The 13,529-nt window shown below is 46.7% G+C and overlaps 1 protein-coding gene across 2 annotated transcripts; it reads left to right on the top strand.

The window, feature by feature from the left end:
• The first annotated feature begins 147 nt into the window (after positions 1-147).
• Positions 148-12,805, top strand: zdhhc16a (zinc finger DHHC-type palmitoyltransferase 16a). 2 transcript variants are annotated; one of them, XM_064317467.1, is made up of 11 exons: positions 148-295; positions 4,941-5,186; positions 5,504-5,698; positions 5,958-6,046; positions 6,227-6,255; positions 7,180-7,313; positions 8,087-8,182; positions 9,796-9,881; positions 10,280-10,403; positions 11,007-11,077; positions 11,836-12,805. In XM_064317467.1, the coding sequence occupies exons 2-11, from the start codon at positions 4,947-4,949 to the stop codon at positions 11,936-11,938; spliced, it is 1,167 nt and encodes a 388-aa protein (XP_064173537.1). In that variant the 5' UTR covers positions 148-295; positions 4,941-4,946; the 3' UTR covers positions 11,939-12,805. The 2 variants fall into 2 exon arrangements, with proteins under 2 accessions (XP_064173537.1, XP_064173538.1); XM_064317468.1 differs by lacking the exon at positions 8,087-8,182.
• Positions 12,806-13,529: the final 724 nt, after the last annotated feature.

Raw genomic sequence — 13,529 nt, 5'->3', positions numbered from 1 at the left:
AGCATAACAGTTCGTTTTTAATTGTTTATATCTATTGAAATCTGATGTTAACATTTATTTTAACAAGGATTCTCTCCGGAAGTAAGGTGTTGGCGAGAAGCTGCCGTCATGTCCCAAAAAAACCTCAATTCCCAGAGTGCCACTCTGTGATAGACCTGCGTAGTATGAGGGACAGCAGCGAGCGAAAGGGCAGAACCACTGTATTTGTCACTGCAATCTCTGAGATTAAACACCTTTCAAGGCTATCATGATTTGAGCTGCCGTGTCTTCTACACTGGTGTCCCATCAAATCTAGGTGAGTACGTATTACCGTGCGTAAACTCATGGTACACTAACAGTTTGCATGCTTGTTGTGAAATTTCAGGGGAAAAACTAAGATTTCGACTGAATGGAATTTTAAATAAAGTACCAAATTATAGGAGGCGATCGTATTCTCCGCCACATATTAACATTGAAAAACACGTAGGTGTAGGATGTTTTCATCGCCATAGTCTGGGGGAAATAAAGCACAGGGAAATCCTAATGTTTTTCCAGATCTCTGGTGAATAAAATGTTTTGTTGTGGCGATGAATGGGGGATGGGAGAGCACCAGTCATTGAAAGTACGATAGCGACGAAGCTCAAAAATCAAACAAAGCGTTCTAATTGTAGGGTAATATGATTCAGTGGGATGATTCAGTGTAACGTAAAGGATGATCTTTGGGCTTTGACTTAGTTACACCCTCATGGCGTTGGTTTTACAGGAATGCAGACAAGCCAGAAGGCTGCCGTCGAAAAATTTGAAAAAATATTTAGAAACAGAAGCTTTTCAAAAATGGTTGATTCCGCTGAATGCTGCTTTTTAATCTGCGTACTTTGCGAACTGTCACACTAATCAGGAAATTGTTGTTCGCTTTTTAAATGGAATTATGCCAGACGACGCAGCCTACTGTAGTCTGCACACTGTCGTCTATTAGTCTATACCGTTTGTATAATGTATACGTTTGAGATAACTATAAAATGTTTTATTCATTTTTGGAAGCTAAATATTTTGTATATTATATTATATCATATTAAATGCAAAACACCGCATTGCGTGATACGTTTTTTAAAGTTCACTCAATATTTGTGAAAATATAACCTGACAAAAGGAACGCATTTGAGACAGTAGTGTGAATTTGCAAAGATTGATACATAATTAGTTCATTTAAATCCTTAAACTTATAGTGTATTTACAGAAAATATGCTATCCCTATATATATTATTATTATTATTATTATTATTATTTATGACCCATAGATAAAATACCAGTCTAGCGTGAAGCCTTATTTGATCATTGTGCGTTGTACATGAAGATTAATAAACTGCAGTTCCAGGACTGCAAATGGACCGGACTGGAATCTGGGTTAAAGCTAATCCTGAATTAATGACAGAATTGGTGGTGGGGTGGCTGGTCAGATGGTCTTTGCTGAAGCTCATCGCGTTAATCCGAGTGCCTCCAGAAAGCCTCAGAGGTTCCTAGTTGTAAGTGATAATGAGAGTATAAATCGTGAAATCCAAGATGTTTCAGAATGGAAACATTAGAAGCACAGTCCACGGAATGCCAGAGCTCTCTCGAAAACATAGTTCAAAGGATGCTTTCAAATGAAGAGAACACTTTCGCTTATCTTTAGACCCTTTTTGTTCTTCTAGTATTGGAGCTTACTCCACACTTTTTGTGTTCTTTTTTTTTTTTTTGTAACTCCACTTTTCCCATAAGTCCGTTTCATTCCTCAGTAGTCAATATTCCATTCCTCTGTGGTCTCCCGTGCAAAACAAAGGTGTTTAATTTAGGGAGGTTTCCCTCCTGCTCGGGCCACCCTGCTGAAAATTCCAGCTGAGACCAGCCGGGAGTCTAAGCTGGTTTAAGATGGTCTAAGCTGTGTTTTTGGCTCTTCTAGCTGGTGATGGCTGATCTGCGGCTGGTCAAAGCTGGTTAAAGCTGGTGGGGTACGATTAAGCTCAAAGTGGTGGACTAGTGGTGACTGTATAGGCTGGCCAGCTGGTGAACACCCGGTCGACCAGTTAAAAGTGTCAAAAACACATCTTAAAGCAGCTTGACCAGCTTAGGCCGGTTTAAGATGGAATTTTTCAGCAGGGCAGTCTCAGCTCTGCTGGTGTACGAGGCGAGCAGCCAGGTGAGGGAACCTGGAGAGTGAATTAGGGCTGGGTCTCCTTCCTGTACTTGCCTTTAGGGAGTCTGCAGGTATGACCCAGTCCTGAACTGTGAGTGTCACACAGGAGACTCTCACCTGCAGCTCAGGTGCACAGCTCCGGTCCTGGAGGGCTGCTGCGTGTGCTGGTTCCCGTTCCAGCCAGTTATTCTGGGTTTATTTTACACAGATATATTCACCAATGCTGGTTTACTCCTACGTTGGACTACATTAAAAAATTCTGACTGTGTGCAGTCTGCAGCTGTTGCCCGTGACTTAAAAAAAAAAATGTAATTAGCCAATCATTAAATAAATGATTGGCTAATTAAATAATTTAGTGCAGATGTTGGCACAAGATCCTAAAGTGGCCCTTGATGTGCACCCCTCAATCTGCTGATGTACGGTTACAGTACGTTAAGAAAAGGATCAAAGACAAAATGTCAAAATGGTCGCTCTCTTGATGTGAAAGCATAACTTTTCAGGTGATCTGAAGGAAGCGACCTGTGGATTTCACTCCCAGTGTTTCCATTGTGCAACACCTCAGCTTTCTCTGAGTAATTATTTCCCCCATGGTCCTACACCTGGGTGCTGACAGCCTTGGGTAAAGGACTGGGGCGGCAGTGTAGTGTTATGGGTAAGGAACTGGTCTTGTAACCTGAACTTCGCAGGTTAGATTCCCTGGTAGGGCACTGCCATTGCTCCCTTGAGCAAGGTAATTAACCTGCATTGCTTCAGTATATATCTGTATAAATGGATGCAATGTAAAAGTTGTGTAAGTTTCTCTGGATAAGATGCCTGTAATGTAATGTCATGGATCCTTCTGTAGACCCACCTTCGTGGACATGGTGTCCCTGAAGCTCACAGGGAGGGGGACCCAGGGTTTTTAATGTCATGGATGCTATCGGGATGATGTACGCGTCCTGTCGAGGACAGGGAGGGGTGCAGAGATCTGTGGCTTTATTCAGGCACAGAGCTGCCCGCTGCAGCAGATCTGGGGTCACAGAAGTGGAACGGGGTTCGAGACCCAGAGCAGAGCACATTACACACTGCCGAGAAGGCCGCTTGCGCTGAGCAGGCCTCGCTAATCGACCCTGGGGGACCCAACGTGCCTGATCGTCAGTCTCGGAACACAGCGGGCACTATCACCTCAAAGTCTGGGGACAGCGGTTGCTGTAGCAGAGATGGGCATGTCTGGGATGTACTAGCTTAGGCATTGGTCAGATTCTCATTGGGTGGTGTGTGGATGTGTGGCATATTTGACATGTGTTCAACCACTTCCCTGTGTCTGTTGTACGTTGAGCGAACATGACTGGTTAGAAAATATTGATTGGTCATGACAGCCTTGAAAGGTGTTTAATCTCTGAGATTAAAAGGACAAATACAGTGGTTGTCCCCAGTAGCTCATTGCTGACCTTCGTACTACGCAGCTCTATCACAGAGTGGCACTCTGGGAATTGAAGTTCTTTGGGCGTGACAGCTGTCTCTCACAAACTTGTTACTTCCAGAGAGGAAGCTTGTTGAAACACATGTTAACATCAGCTTGGAACAAATAAACATATTAACAGTTAATGTAAGTGGGTGGGGTTCATGGGCCTGACCTGGCCTGGTCTCACCTGGCCTATAGCAGAGAGGTGGGCTGATATCGCAGAGGCCACACTTTCAGTGGGGCAGCGTAAGCCTGGCGTGTGGGGCTAGGACAGCCTGGACCAGCCCTGCAGCTGCTGAAGATCCTCTGCACACCTTCTGTCACCGCACACAGTTGGGATAAATTGCGCTCGTTTATTTTTTGGCAGCTCTTCCACCCGATCAGCGTGTTCCACCTGTTGTGGCAGGAGCTGCCAACTTTTTTGTCCTTTGACGGGACTGCATTGCTCGTAAGCCCTCGTAAAATTCGACTGAGCCGTTCTGTCTCCCGGGAACAGTCCCACGTCCCGTTGGCGTTAGTGCGTTTGCGTCCCTCTTTCGGAACCCGATGGCGCTCTCCTCCTCTGTAACAACCAGCTGCATGTAAAGGTGGCGCATTAAAGATTAATCGCCAACATTCTGGAGAATCCACGAGAGGTTTTTTTTTTTTAGTAAGCCACGTAACTAATACTCACTTTCGGGAAATAATCCTCCAGTGTCGGAACGTCTCGTTTTATCGAGGTCATCGGAGAAGTGGCCAGTTCGCAGAACGAGGAACGGGGAATCTTGGAAATGGAGCGACTCCATTGTCTGCGTTTCGTTACCCGAGAGCTTGTTTCGTGTAAGGTCATTCCTCGTTCACCTGTGCTGTAAAGGGTGATCCTTGTGATCTCTGAAGACTTGTTAGTTTCCATTCCCTGGCGAGGTTCCAAGAGGGGAATGGCTAGACCAGGGTTGGGTTGGTCTTACTCATATCATAGCCACGCTGGGTCGTCTACAGTTAGCGGAGTTCTTGCCATCTTTGGATCTCCATTTTGAAAGTAAAAACTCATTATGGAATGGCTTATTATAATGAATACCTGACCCATTGTCCCATTGTTTATTTGAACATAAAACAGGTCTTCTGTGTGTGTGCCTGTATGTGTACATGTGCGTGCGTGTACGTGTGTGTGTATCTGTGTGCATGTGTGTGCGTATGCGTGTGTGCTTATGCGTACTCACGTGTGCGCATGTGTTCATGCGTACTCGCGTATGCGTATACGTGTGTCTTCATGCACACTCGCGTGTGCGTATACATGCATGCTTGTGCCTCCTGCCGTGTGCATATGCTCATGCATACCCGCGCGCGCGCGCGCGTTTCCTGCAGGAGGACATGCAGGGCGGCAGGAAGCTCCTGTGCGGCGCCATGCGGCTCTTCCTGCGCGGCTCGCGGCTCTGTCTGAAGCAGGGCCACCGCCGCGCCCCCCGCCGTCTCCGCCACCTGCTCAGCTACATCCGCCTGCTGCTCTCCTCCCTCTGCTACAACAGCCTCACCAACTCCGAGCTGGTCATGGACTGCCTCTTCGAGCCCGTCTTCTGGCTGGTGGACCTGCTCACGCGCTGGTTTGGGGTGGTATGTCATTGGTTGTTTGGGGGCTTTCGTGCCTTTTGGAGCCACGCATGAATGAACTTTTATTTAGTAAATACAAGTTTGTGTGTGTGTGTATGTGCGTCTGTCTGTGTGCGTGTGCCTGAATGTGTGCGTGAGGATCTGTGTGTGTGTGCGCGCGCATGTGGATCTGTGTGTGTGTGTGTGCGCACGTGTGTGTGTGTGCGTGTGTGTGTGTGTGTGTGTGTGTGTGCGTGTGTGTGTGTCTGAGTGTGTGTGTGTGTGTGCGTGCATGCTCATGCGTGTGTGTGTGTGTGTTTGACCTTGCCTTCCTCCCGCAGGTGTTTGTCTGCCTGGTGGTGGTGCTTACCAGCTCCATCCTCATGATCGCTTACTTCGCCCTGCTGCCCCTGGTGCTGCGCACCTACTCGCCCATCTGGATCGCCTGGCACATCTGCTACGGGCACTGGAACCTGGTCATGATCGTCTTCCACTACTACAAAGCTACCAAGACCCCACCTGGCTACCCTCCGCAGGTGCTGAGCTCTGCCCTAAACCAAAGATACACAGAGGGGGTGGCGCTTTTAAAAATAAAAATAACTATAAATACACAAGTGTTCTGATCTATTTAAATGTTCTGTTTCATTGACTTGCCCTGCTGTTGTGTTGCCAAGTCTGTTTATCTTTATCTGAAGAGACGTCCTGGTTCTGTAGAAGTTGAGAGTTGAGTTCAGATGAGTTCAGATGTTCGTTGGTGTTTGACGAAGCATTTTTATTTCTATTTTTTTTTTATAGAGGAAATTTGACGTTCCATCAGTTTCCGTCTGTAAGAAATGCATCATTCCCAAGCCTGCCAGAACTCATCACTGTGGGATCTGCAACACGTGAGTGGCCTGTGTCGTTCAGACCCGCCGATAAAAACGCTCAACTGTTAGGCGTCCATTCCAGAAGGCCTCTTGTCTTGTGCAGATGCTGAACGATTTGCCTCGGACACACAGGTGTTTTTGGGACGTTTGTTTGTGTTGCAGCGCCCTTTTCGTGACCCCTCTTCTCTTGATTTTCAGCTGCATACTGAAAATGGACCATCACTGCCGTATCCTTTCGATGGATCTCCGTAGACCTGTTGTCGTAACCTTTGACCTTTCGCTCACTTTCACTCCTGGTACCAGTCGAAGGCCTTTGACTCGCCTGTCTCGTCCGTCTTTCTCCAGTGACCGGACGTTTCCACCGCCTACCATAGATCATTTCACAAGAGCGGTTGCGTTACAAGCCTATCCGCAAAGATAATAAATAATGCACGGGTCGGGCCTTTTGTCAGATGACCGAGGCGGTGGATATTCCGTGTCACTCTTGATTGGATGAAGTGCCGAGACAAACAAGGTCAGCTGGTCTTAGCCCAAAGAGCTTTTTCAGGATTTCTAAGGCTAAATCATAGGAAGACTGAATGTTTTTGCTCCGAACATTTTTTCGCTATTTTAGTTTGTCTTCTGCGTTATTCAGGATGGCCGACGTTGTAAATTTAGCGGTCACACCTGTGGAAGGACAAAACTCCTTTTTGCTCTTCTCTCTACGCACCGCATTCAGGCATTAATTCCACATTTGGAAAAAGCTCCTCTGCAAAATACTTCTACTTCCTGCCGTGGCATATTGGGGTTTGTTTTTCTTAGAAGGAGGACCTTCTCCTACTGGCCAACCAACACTGCTTCCAGCAGCAAGTGGTGGCGGTTTAAAATCCAAGTGTGTAATGTGTAATGTGAAAGTAATGTACGGAATCCAGTGATGTAGCATACAAAAACAACAACATTTCGAGAACATAACCGCAAGGTACTCTGGGAAAATATTAAGCAGCGGGTGTGTTGTTATTGGGTTAACGGTTTAATATGTCCACTTGGTTCCACTGCTAATGGTTTGTTCTTATACTTATTTGTTTTGTTATGTCTTTGCTGGCCGCTTGTCTTGCTCTTGAAGGTAAAGTGCATTCCCTACTGAAGTGTCCTTAACAGACCCCACCCCTTAGCCTGGCTGAATAACTGCGTGGGACACTTCAATCACCGCTACTTCTTCTCCTTCTGCCTGTCCATGACCCTGGGCTGCGTGTACTGCAGCATCAGCGGCCGAAACCTGTTCGTGGACGCGTACAACGCCGTCGAGGTACGGTCCCCTCCTCACCACCAGGGGGCGGCGTCTCCCCGGTCACTTACCCTAGTCGTGGGAGGCTTCACGGGGCATAAGCAAGCAAAAAGTGTCTCTAAATATGAGATGAGACTGATAGCCCTGCTCTCTGTGAAAGTAAAAACATTCTGCGTCAGGATTATTCCTCTGGGTGTTTGAGGATGTTACGCTCAGCTAACCCCAACCACTTTGTGAGGATTTGCAGACACACACGTCCGATCGTCTTCAGATCTTTGGCTTTTTTCATAGGGTTAGATCAAAACGCAGCGATTTTTTTCTGCGTGGAGAATCCCAGTGCGGTCGCCTTGATCATTTCCCGCGCCGCCGTGAGTAACATGTGACCCGTGTCGACAGTAATAAAGCCAATTTTAAAGCGTTTCTGTCATTTGAGCGTTCAACAGCCGCACTCCAGAGTAGCGCTGTAGCGTAATCAACGCTAACGCACCTTGGGACGATAATGACGAAGAAAGCTACTGTGCTGCTGTAAAGCTCATAGATTTGCATACGCGTGGTATAGTCTGTATGTTTTAATACAGGGCCCATCGTGACTAGCCACACCCCTTTTCTGTAGGGTCCATTGTGACTAGCCACACCCCTTTTCTGTAGGGTCCTTCATGACTAGTCACGCCCCTTTTCCGAGGGGTCCCGGTGCCTGGCCCCTTCCCTATACCGCAGGGCTCCTGTACTACTGTACAGGGCTGAAGGATGGCCCCTGTTAACCGCGCCCCTCTGTCTTTACAATGTTTCAATAGCACTGGAAGAGCTTGGACGTGGAGAAGCAAGGCGTGCCTGTGACAGGGGTGGGCTTGCTCATTGGCATCCTGCCCCCTGGATCCGTGACTGGGCAGGTAGTACAGAGAGCCTGCATCCCATTGGACAGCATTGTAAATAGAGAGCCTGCCTCCCATTGGACAGTATTCCCATAGCCACTCCCTCCCCCTCTCAAATCCCAATGCTCCTGTGTTAATTGTAATAAACCCTCTGAGCTGGTATGCTTACTAGGGGCATGGTTATTCCAGCAAGCATGCATGCATGCATACAGTGATTTGACACTGAAGGCTGTAGTCCTCTGCTAGTCAAAAAAAAACAATATGCAACTACTTTAATTAACAGACCAAAATTTCTTACCAACAGGTGCTTCACAAAATATTGTCACTTGTAATTCTCAAAGAAAGTGCTACATCCTCGGGTTTACTGCAAAACCCACCTTCCCTTTGCAAATATGGTATTTGTGTTGTTTCTGTGAAGAAAATATTTTAAGTCTTAGGGAAGTGAATATGTCCAACCACAATATCTCCAACCATGTCAACCACAAAATCTAAATGATATTTTCACAATTAAAAATATATTTTAAATCCATTATCCATTATTAGAGGTCTTTCCCTGGAGATAATAGGTTCACTTCCAACAGAAAATTAGGAGCTGCAAATGACTGTGGCCAATTTCCCAAATTCCCTCATGAAAAATGAAGGGTGGAGGTGCTTTTCACGCACTTCCCTAAGAACTTGACCAAAATCATTTTCAGTCAGTCTTGATAAAAGAGAGTTTCTCACAGTTTTGAGAAGAGGGTTTCCCTCAGTCTTGAAAATCTTTCATGATTTATTTTCCCTCCCGGACTACCCTCCCTTTCCAGTCTACATGCTGTCCAGTGGGATTGCTGGGGGGTGTTGAGGTGACCCCTGTAGAGTCATCCTTGTTCCCTAGCTGTGTTTGACTAGAAACTCACCGTGACTCGCTGTGCTCACTGTCTGTCTTGTGTATTAACCCTGTCCCTTGCACGTACGAGTCGATGCTCTTAACGTTCCTACGAGCTGAGCTATGCTGAGCTGTGCTATGCTGAGCTGAGCTGTGCTGAGCTGAGCTGAGCTGAGCTGAGCTGAGCTGAGCTGAGCTGAGCTGTGCTGTGCTGAGCTGAAGCATACCTGCTCTCTAGGCTCAGATGAGAGTAGACCTACGGCCTCATTGGTTGGTGGGAGCATGCTGAGAAACCAGAGTCTCCAATTGGTCAATATCAGCAGCACTACACTAACACAGACTCAGGAACATTTACATTTTTAGAGATACGTTACATTACTGGCATTTAGCAGACGTTCTTATCCAGACCAACTTGCACAGTCTTTTTAAAAAAAAATTTAACGTAGTATCTATTTATGCAGCTACATATATACTGAAGGAATGCTGGTTCAGTGCCTTGCTGAAGGATACAACAGCGGTGCCCTACCCAGTAATGAAACCATCTTTAGGTTCTTTAACCACTGTATTACACCACCTGATAATGTAGATGATGTTGAAAGTTGTAGTATCATCAGAAGAAAAAGTGTTTTGGTTTCAGTGTATCAGACTTATTCCAGGAGCTGGCTTGCAAGACACTCCGATTGGATCGGCAAAGCTAAGCGAGGAGTGAGATGTTCTTAACTGTCATGTTTTATCTGCTTTTTTTTTTTTTTTTTTACATCTCTAGAGCTACTACCAGACGTCACCTCCTCCATATACCTTCAGGGACAAAATGTTCCACAAGAGTGTGATTTACATGTGGGTGCTGACGAGGTGAGACAAATCTCCAAAATCCTCTCATGCTCGCTAGCTCTCAAGTTCATTTGTAAAAATGCGCAACCCAGCACCTTAATGTAGTTCTGCTTATCATACGGGTAAAGTACCATCATTTGTTCATAATGTATAAAGGAGAATATAAGTGGTTGATTTGTTAATTTGCTGAATGGCTGCTGAAATCACAAATACCTGCAGACACAGTGGCCTTTGGGGACTGGAGTTTGACACCCCTGTTATAAAGTGTTACAAAGTCAGGTCTGCTTTTCTTGTGTCAAAAACTCTGAAGCAACATCGGAGCTTGATCTTAGTCACTGATGATTTGGTAGACCAGGGAAGGTTAACTTTTAAGAGCCATTGTTGACGTTTCATTCTCCTGCCATTTGTCCTCCCCGCAGTACGGTGGCGCTAGCTCTGGGTGGCCTGACACTGTGGCACGCGGTGCTCATCTCCCGGGGCGAGACCAGTATCGAGAGACACATCAACAGCAAAGAGACACAGCGCTTGCAGAAAAGGGGAAGGGTAAGGTGGTGGTTTACTGGGAGCTCAGCTCGAACATGTCAGTAGATGTACCATAGACTGCATAAGAGATTTTGTGTGTTCATGTTACGTTGGCAGAGTTGTCATGCTTCCGCCACACAGCGCCCCTGTGGGGATGTGATGTGAGAGCATGGTAATTTCACAATACATACAAACAGGACATGACATAAGTACATGATTAGACAATAGACGTGTCAACACTTGTCTTTCCGAAATGAAGTATTTCAAAATAGAGAAAAAGTACAACGGCCTTTTCCCTGTGGCCTTTTTCGCTGAGGTACTGGAGCAGAGAAAACCTCAGAGAGCTGCAGTCACTGAGCATGAAAGAATAGAATGCCTATAAGGCTTTAAAAGAGGCTTTAAAAGAGTTTATGGGCTGAAAAGACAGCCGGGTGGGAAAGGGGCTTTGTCATATTGCTCAAGGTCATAACGTTTTTGGCAGCACAAAAAAGTATGATTCCCCACTGCGGTAAACCGGCCTGCACCAGGAAAGCCATTGTTTTTTTTTGTTTTTTTTAAATATCAGACACTTTTACAGCAGAAGCTGACAGCCTGAGTGAGCCCCACTTCCTCTCCTTGTTCCAGGTGTTCCGGAACCCCTTCAGTCACGGGCGGCTGAACAACTGGAAGGTGTTCTTTGGCGTGGAAAAGCGGAGGTGAGTCTCCATGGTGACCGCGATGAGTGACAGGTGACGGGCAGGGCAGGGCAGGGCAGGGCCGGGCAGGACCAGGCACCGAGAGACGTGCACAGAGAAGACAGGCGTTCGCGTGCGGCAACACAATCCCGCGTGAGGGGAAGACGCCTCGCATACTGCTCGCTCTAATGCCTCGATCCGAGGCTCTTATTTCACCCAGAGCTCAGAACACTGATGTGTCAGGCTCTGGGACTGTGTATCTGGCTAAGGCATCAGTGGAAAGGAGGGTAGTGCTTTTGTGATTGAATGCCCCGCAATCTGACCGGTCCAAACCGGTTTTATCCAGAATTATGTCTTATGCGCTAAGGTTGAGTGGCTGAATTGTGCTCCATGAAGTCACTACAAAATCAGGATTCTAAAAACACAACGTTGGATAATTGAAGCACATCCAGAATTGGTGAGTTACCTCATGAGTCTCAGTACCTGGTCAAGTATATGGCACTGTACACCTATGAGCAAGAGATGAGAAACTCTTTAAAAAGTGGATCATTGTGGAAAAAACAACAAAAATTATCTTTGGTATTGAGTTGGTCGTTCATCTCCCATAATTCAGGAAATTATAATTTCACCATGATGAAATTCCCATTAGATGTAAGTGTTTAAATGTTAATTAAATTTAATTAATTTCCTGAACTGATTGAATTATAATGAAACTGAGCCCAACGCTGGGCATTAGTGCTGTGATCATGTTCTGAGTGGCTTCTTCCATTTCTCCACAGTCATTGGCTGACTCGAGTTCTCCTGCCCTCTAGCCACGCCCCCTATGGGGACGGGCTCACCTGGGACTTCTCTCCACGCAGAAAAGACATGATGGCAATCTAAACCCAGCCAATGAAAGGCTACCGCTCGCCAGAGCGCCCCCTGCTGGCCCTCCAGAGTCACGCGCCCCCCCCAGGACTCGTGTGGACATCATGGTGCTGCTTAGGCCTGACCTGTCCTGGGGCAAACCTGACCGCACAGGAACCTCTGGAAGAACCGCCTCTTTCCTCCCAGGGTCCTGCTGTTCCAGCGCGTGTGACACGGACGTGTTCTCTGTACGTCGAACTGAAGCGTGTTCCTGCACTCCGTCGTGTTCCTATTGGACGCGCTCGCTTACGGGCGCCCGGTTTCCTCACGGCTGCGCGTGACTGGAGGAGACCGGGAAGGGGTGTGACATCACCGCGCGGCGCCGCTGCGTCCGGGCGGGCGGCTTGGCGGCCTGCCGTCGGGACGGGCCCGGTTCAAATCGAGTGAAAACTCCGCCCAGCCGCTACGTCACCTACCGACCAGGAGCCCCGTTGCTGACCTCACGCGCCCACTGATGAAACACTGGCCTCACCTGAGCACCTGGTTGCTTCCTGCCGTAAACTGATTGGCCACAGGGAGGAGCTCATTATCATTGGTGGGCTGGATGTATGTCACGGAAGGAGGGGAGAATGCTGATTGGTGCCTTGACTCGGGCCCCACCCACCCCCCGCCCCCGCTCTCATCAGAAGCAATAAAACGGTCAAGGAGAATTCCAGCCGGCACTTCCTGACTGCTGTTGCCATCACGACCACGTGGAGCCGTGCTCCACTGTGCAGAAGAATGCGTTTCTACCCGTGCATTTTACTTTGTTGTTGTTTGTTGTTCCTAATGACACTGTCATGTTTGCGCTATTGTTTTTACACTGCACAGGCCGAGTAAAATTCACAGAACCGTTCTGTTAAATGTGGGGGGTTTTTGTATGGATTGAATATTAATTATTGAAACAGTGATTATCATTATCCTGAGAGAAAATAATGCAGTAGGTGCATATACTGTGTGTGCGTGTGTCCATAGGCGTATGTACTGAGTTTGTGTGTGTGTGTGTGTGTGTGTGAATGAAGCATATACTGCATTAAATGCTATGGCCATTTGTTCAGTTGATGAAATGAATTTTGTTTACTTAAAGTTTAGATGAAGCTGACCCTTCTCCTGACTGGAGTGAGAGATGTATAGACTCGCACATCCACCAGATGAGTGCTCTGTGGCTGCATTTCTTGTGTCATCCTGCAGAGGGCAGCAGAGCACCAGACACTGTGGACCATTCTAAGTAACGGCTATTAATATTAATAACAACATTACTACTGCTGAACATGTCTGTAATGATTGGAATTGGCCATTAGAGGAGTGTTACCCCTTTTTTCTGCTTTTACATTTTGGTGGCCAGTCCAGATGGGGCTTTTTTATTGTAGAGGAACAGAAAAGGTTTGTCCAAAAAGCCATTCAGTTTGGTAAATTTGGGATGCATATGTTCATGAGCAAAACTAATTGTTTATAACAATTGGGAAATGATTGATTTATCGCTTATATGTAAACTTATTTTAACATTTAAATCAGTTAGTTTGGGGCATGGGAGATGGTTGGAGGAAAATCCAAACGGAGAGAGAAGGAAAAAGTGCAGGTGTTTGAA

Source organism: Anguilla rostrata, chromosome 18 (genome assembly GCF_018555375.3).
Source record: "Anguilla rostrata isolate EN2019 chromosome 18, ASM1855537v3, whole genome shotgun sequence".
NCBI lineage: Eukaryota > Metazoa > Chordata > Actinopteri > Anguilliformes > Anguillidae > Anguilla > Anguilla rostrata.
Note: the sequence above shows the minus strand (reverse complement) of the source record. Positions and strands in the feature narration are given on the sequence as shown.

Coding starts and splice junctions, on each gene's coding strand:
- zdhhc16a (XM_064317467.1), top strand. CDS start 4,947: ATGCAGGGCGGCAGGAAGCTCCTGTGCGGCGCCATGCGGCTCTTCCTG. Junction 8,183..9,795: donor CTGGATCCGTGACTGGGCAG/GTAGTACAGAGA, acceptor TTACATCTCTAG/AGCTACTACCAGACGTCACC. Junction 11,078..11,835: donor TTTGGCGTGGAAAAGCGGAG/GTGAGTCTCCAT, acceptor ATTTCTCCACAG/TCATTGGCTGACTCGAGTTC.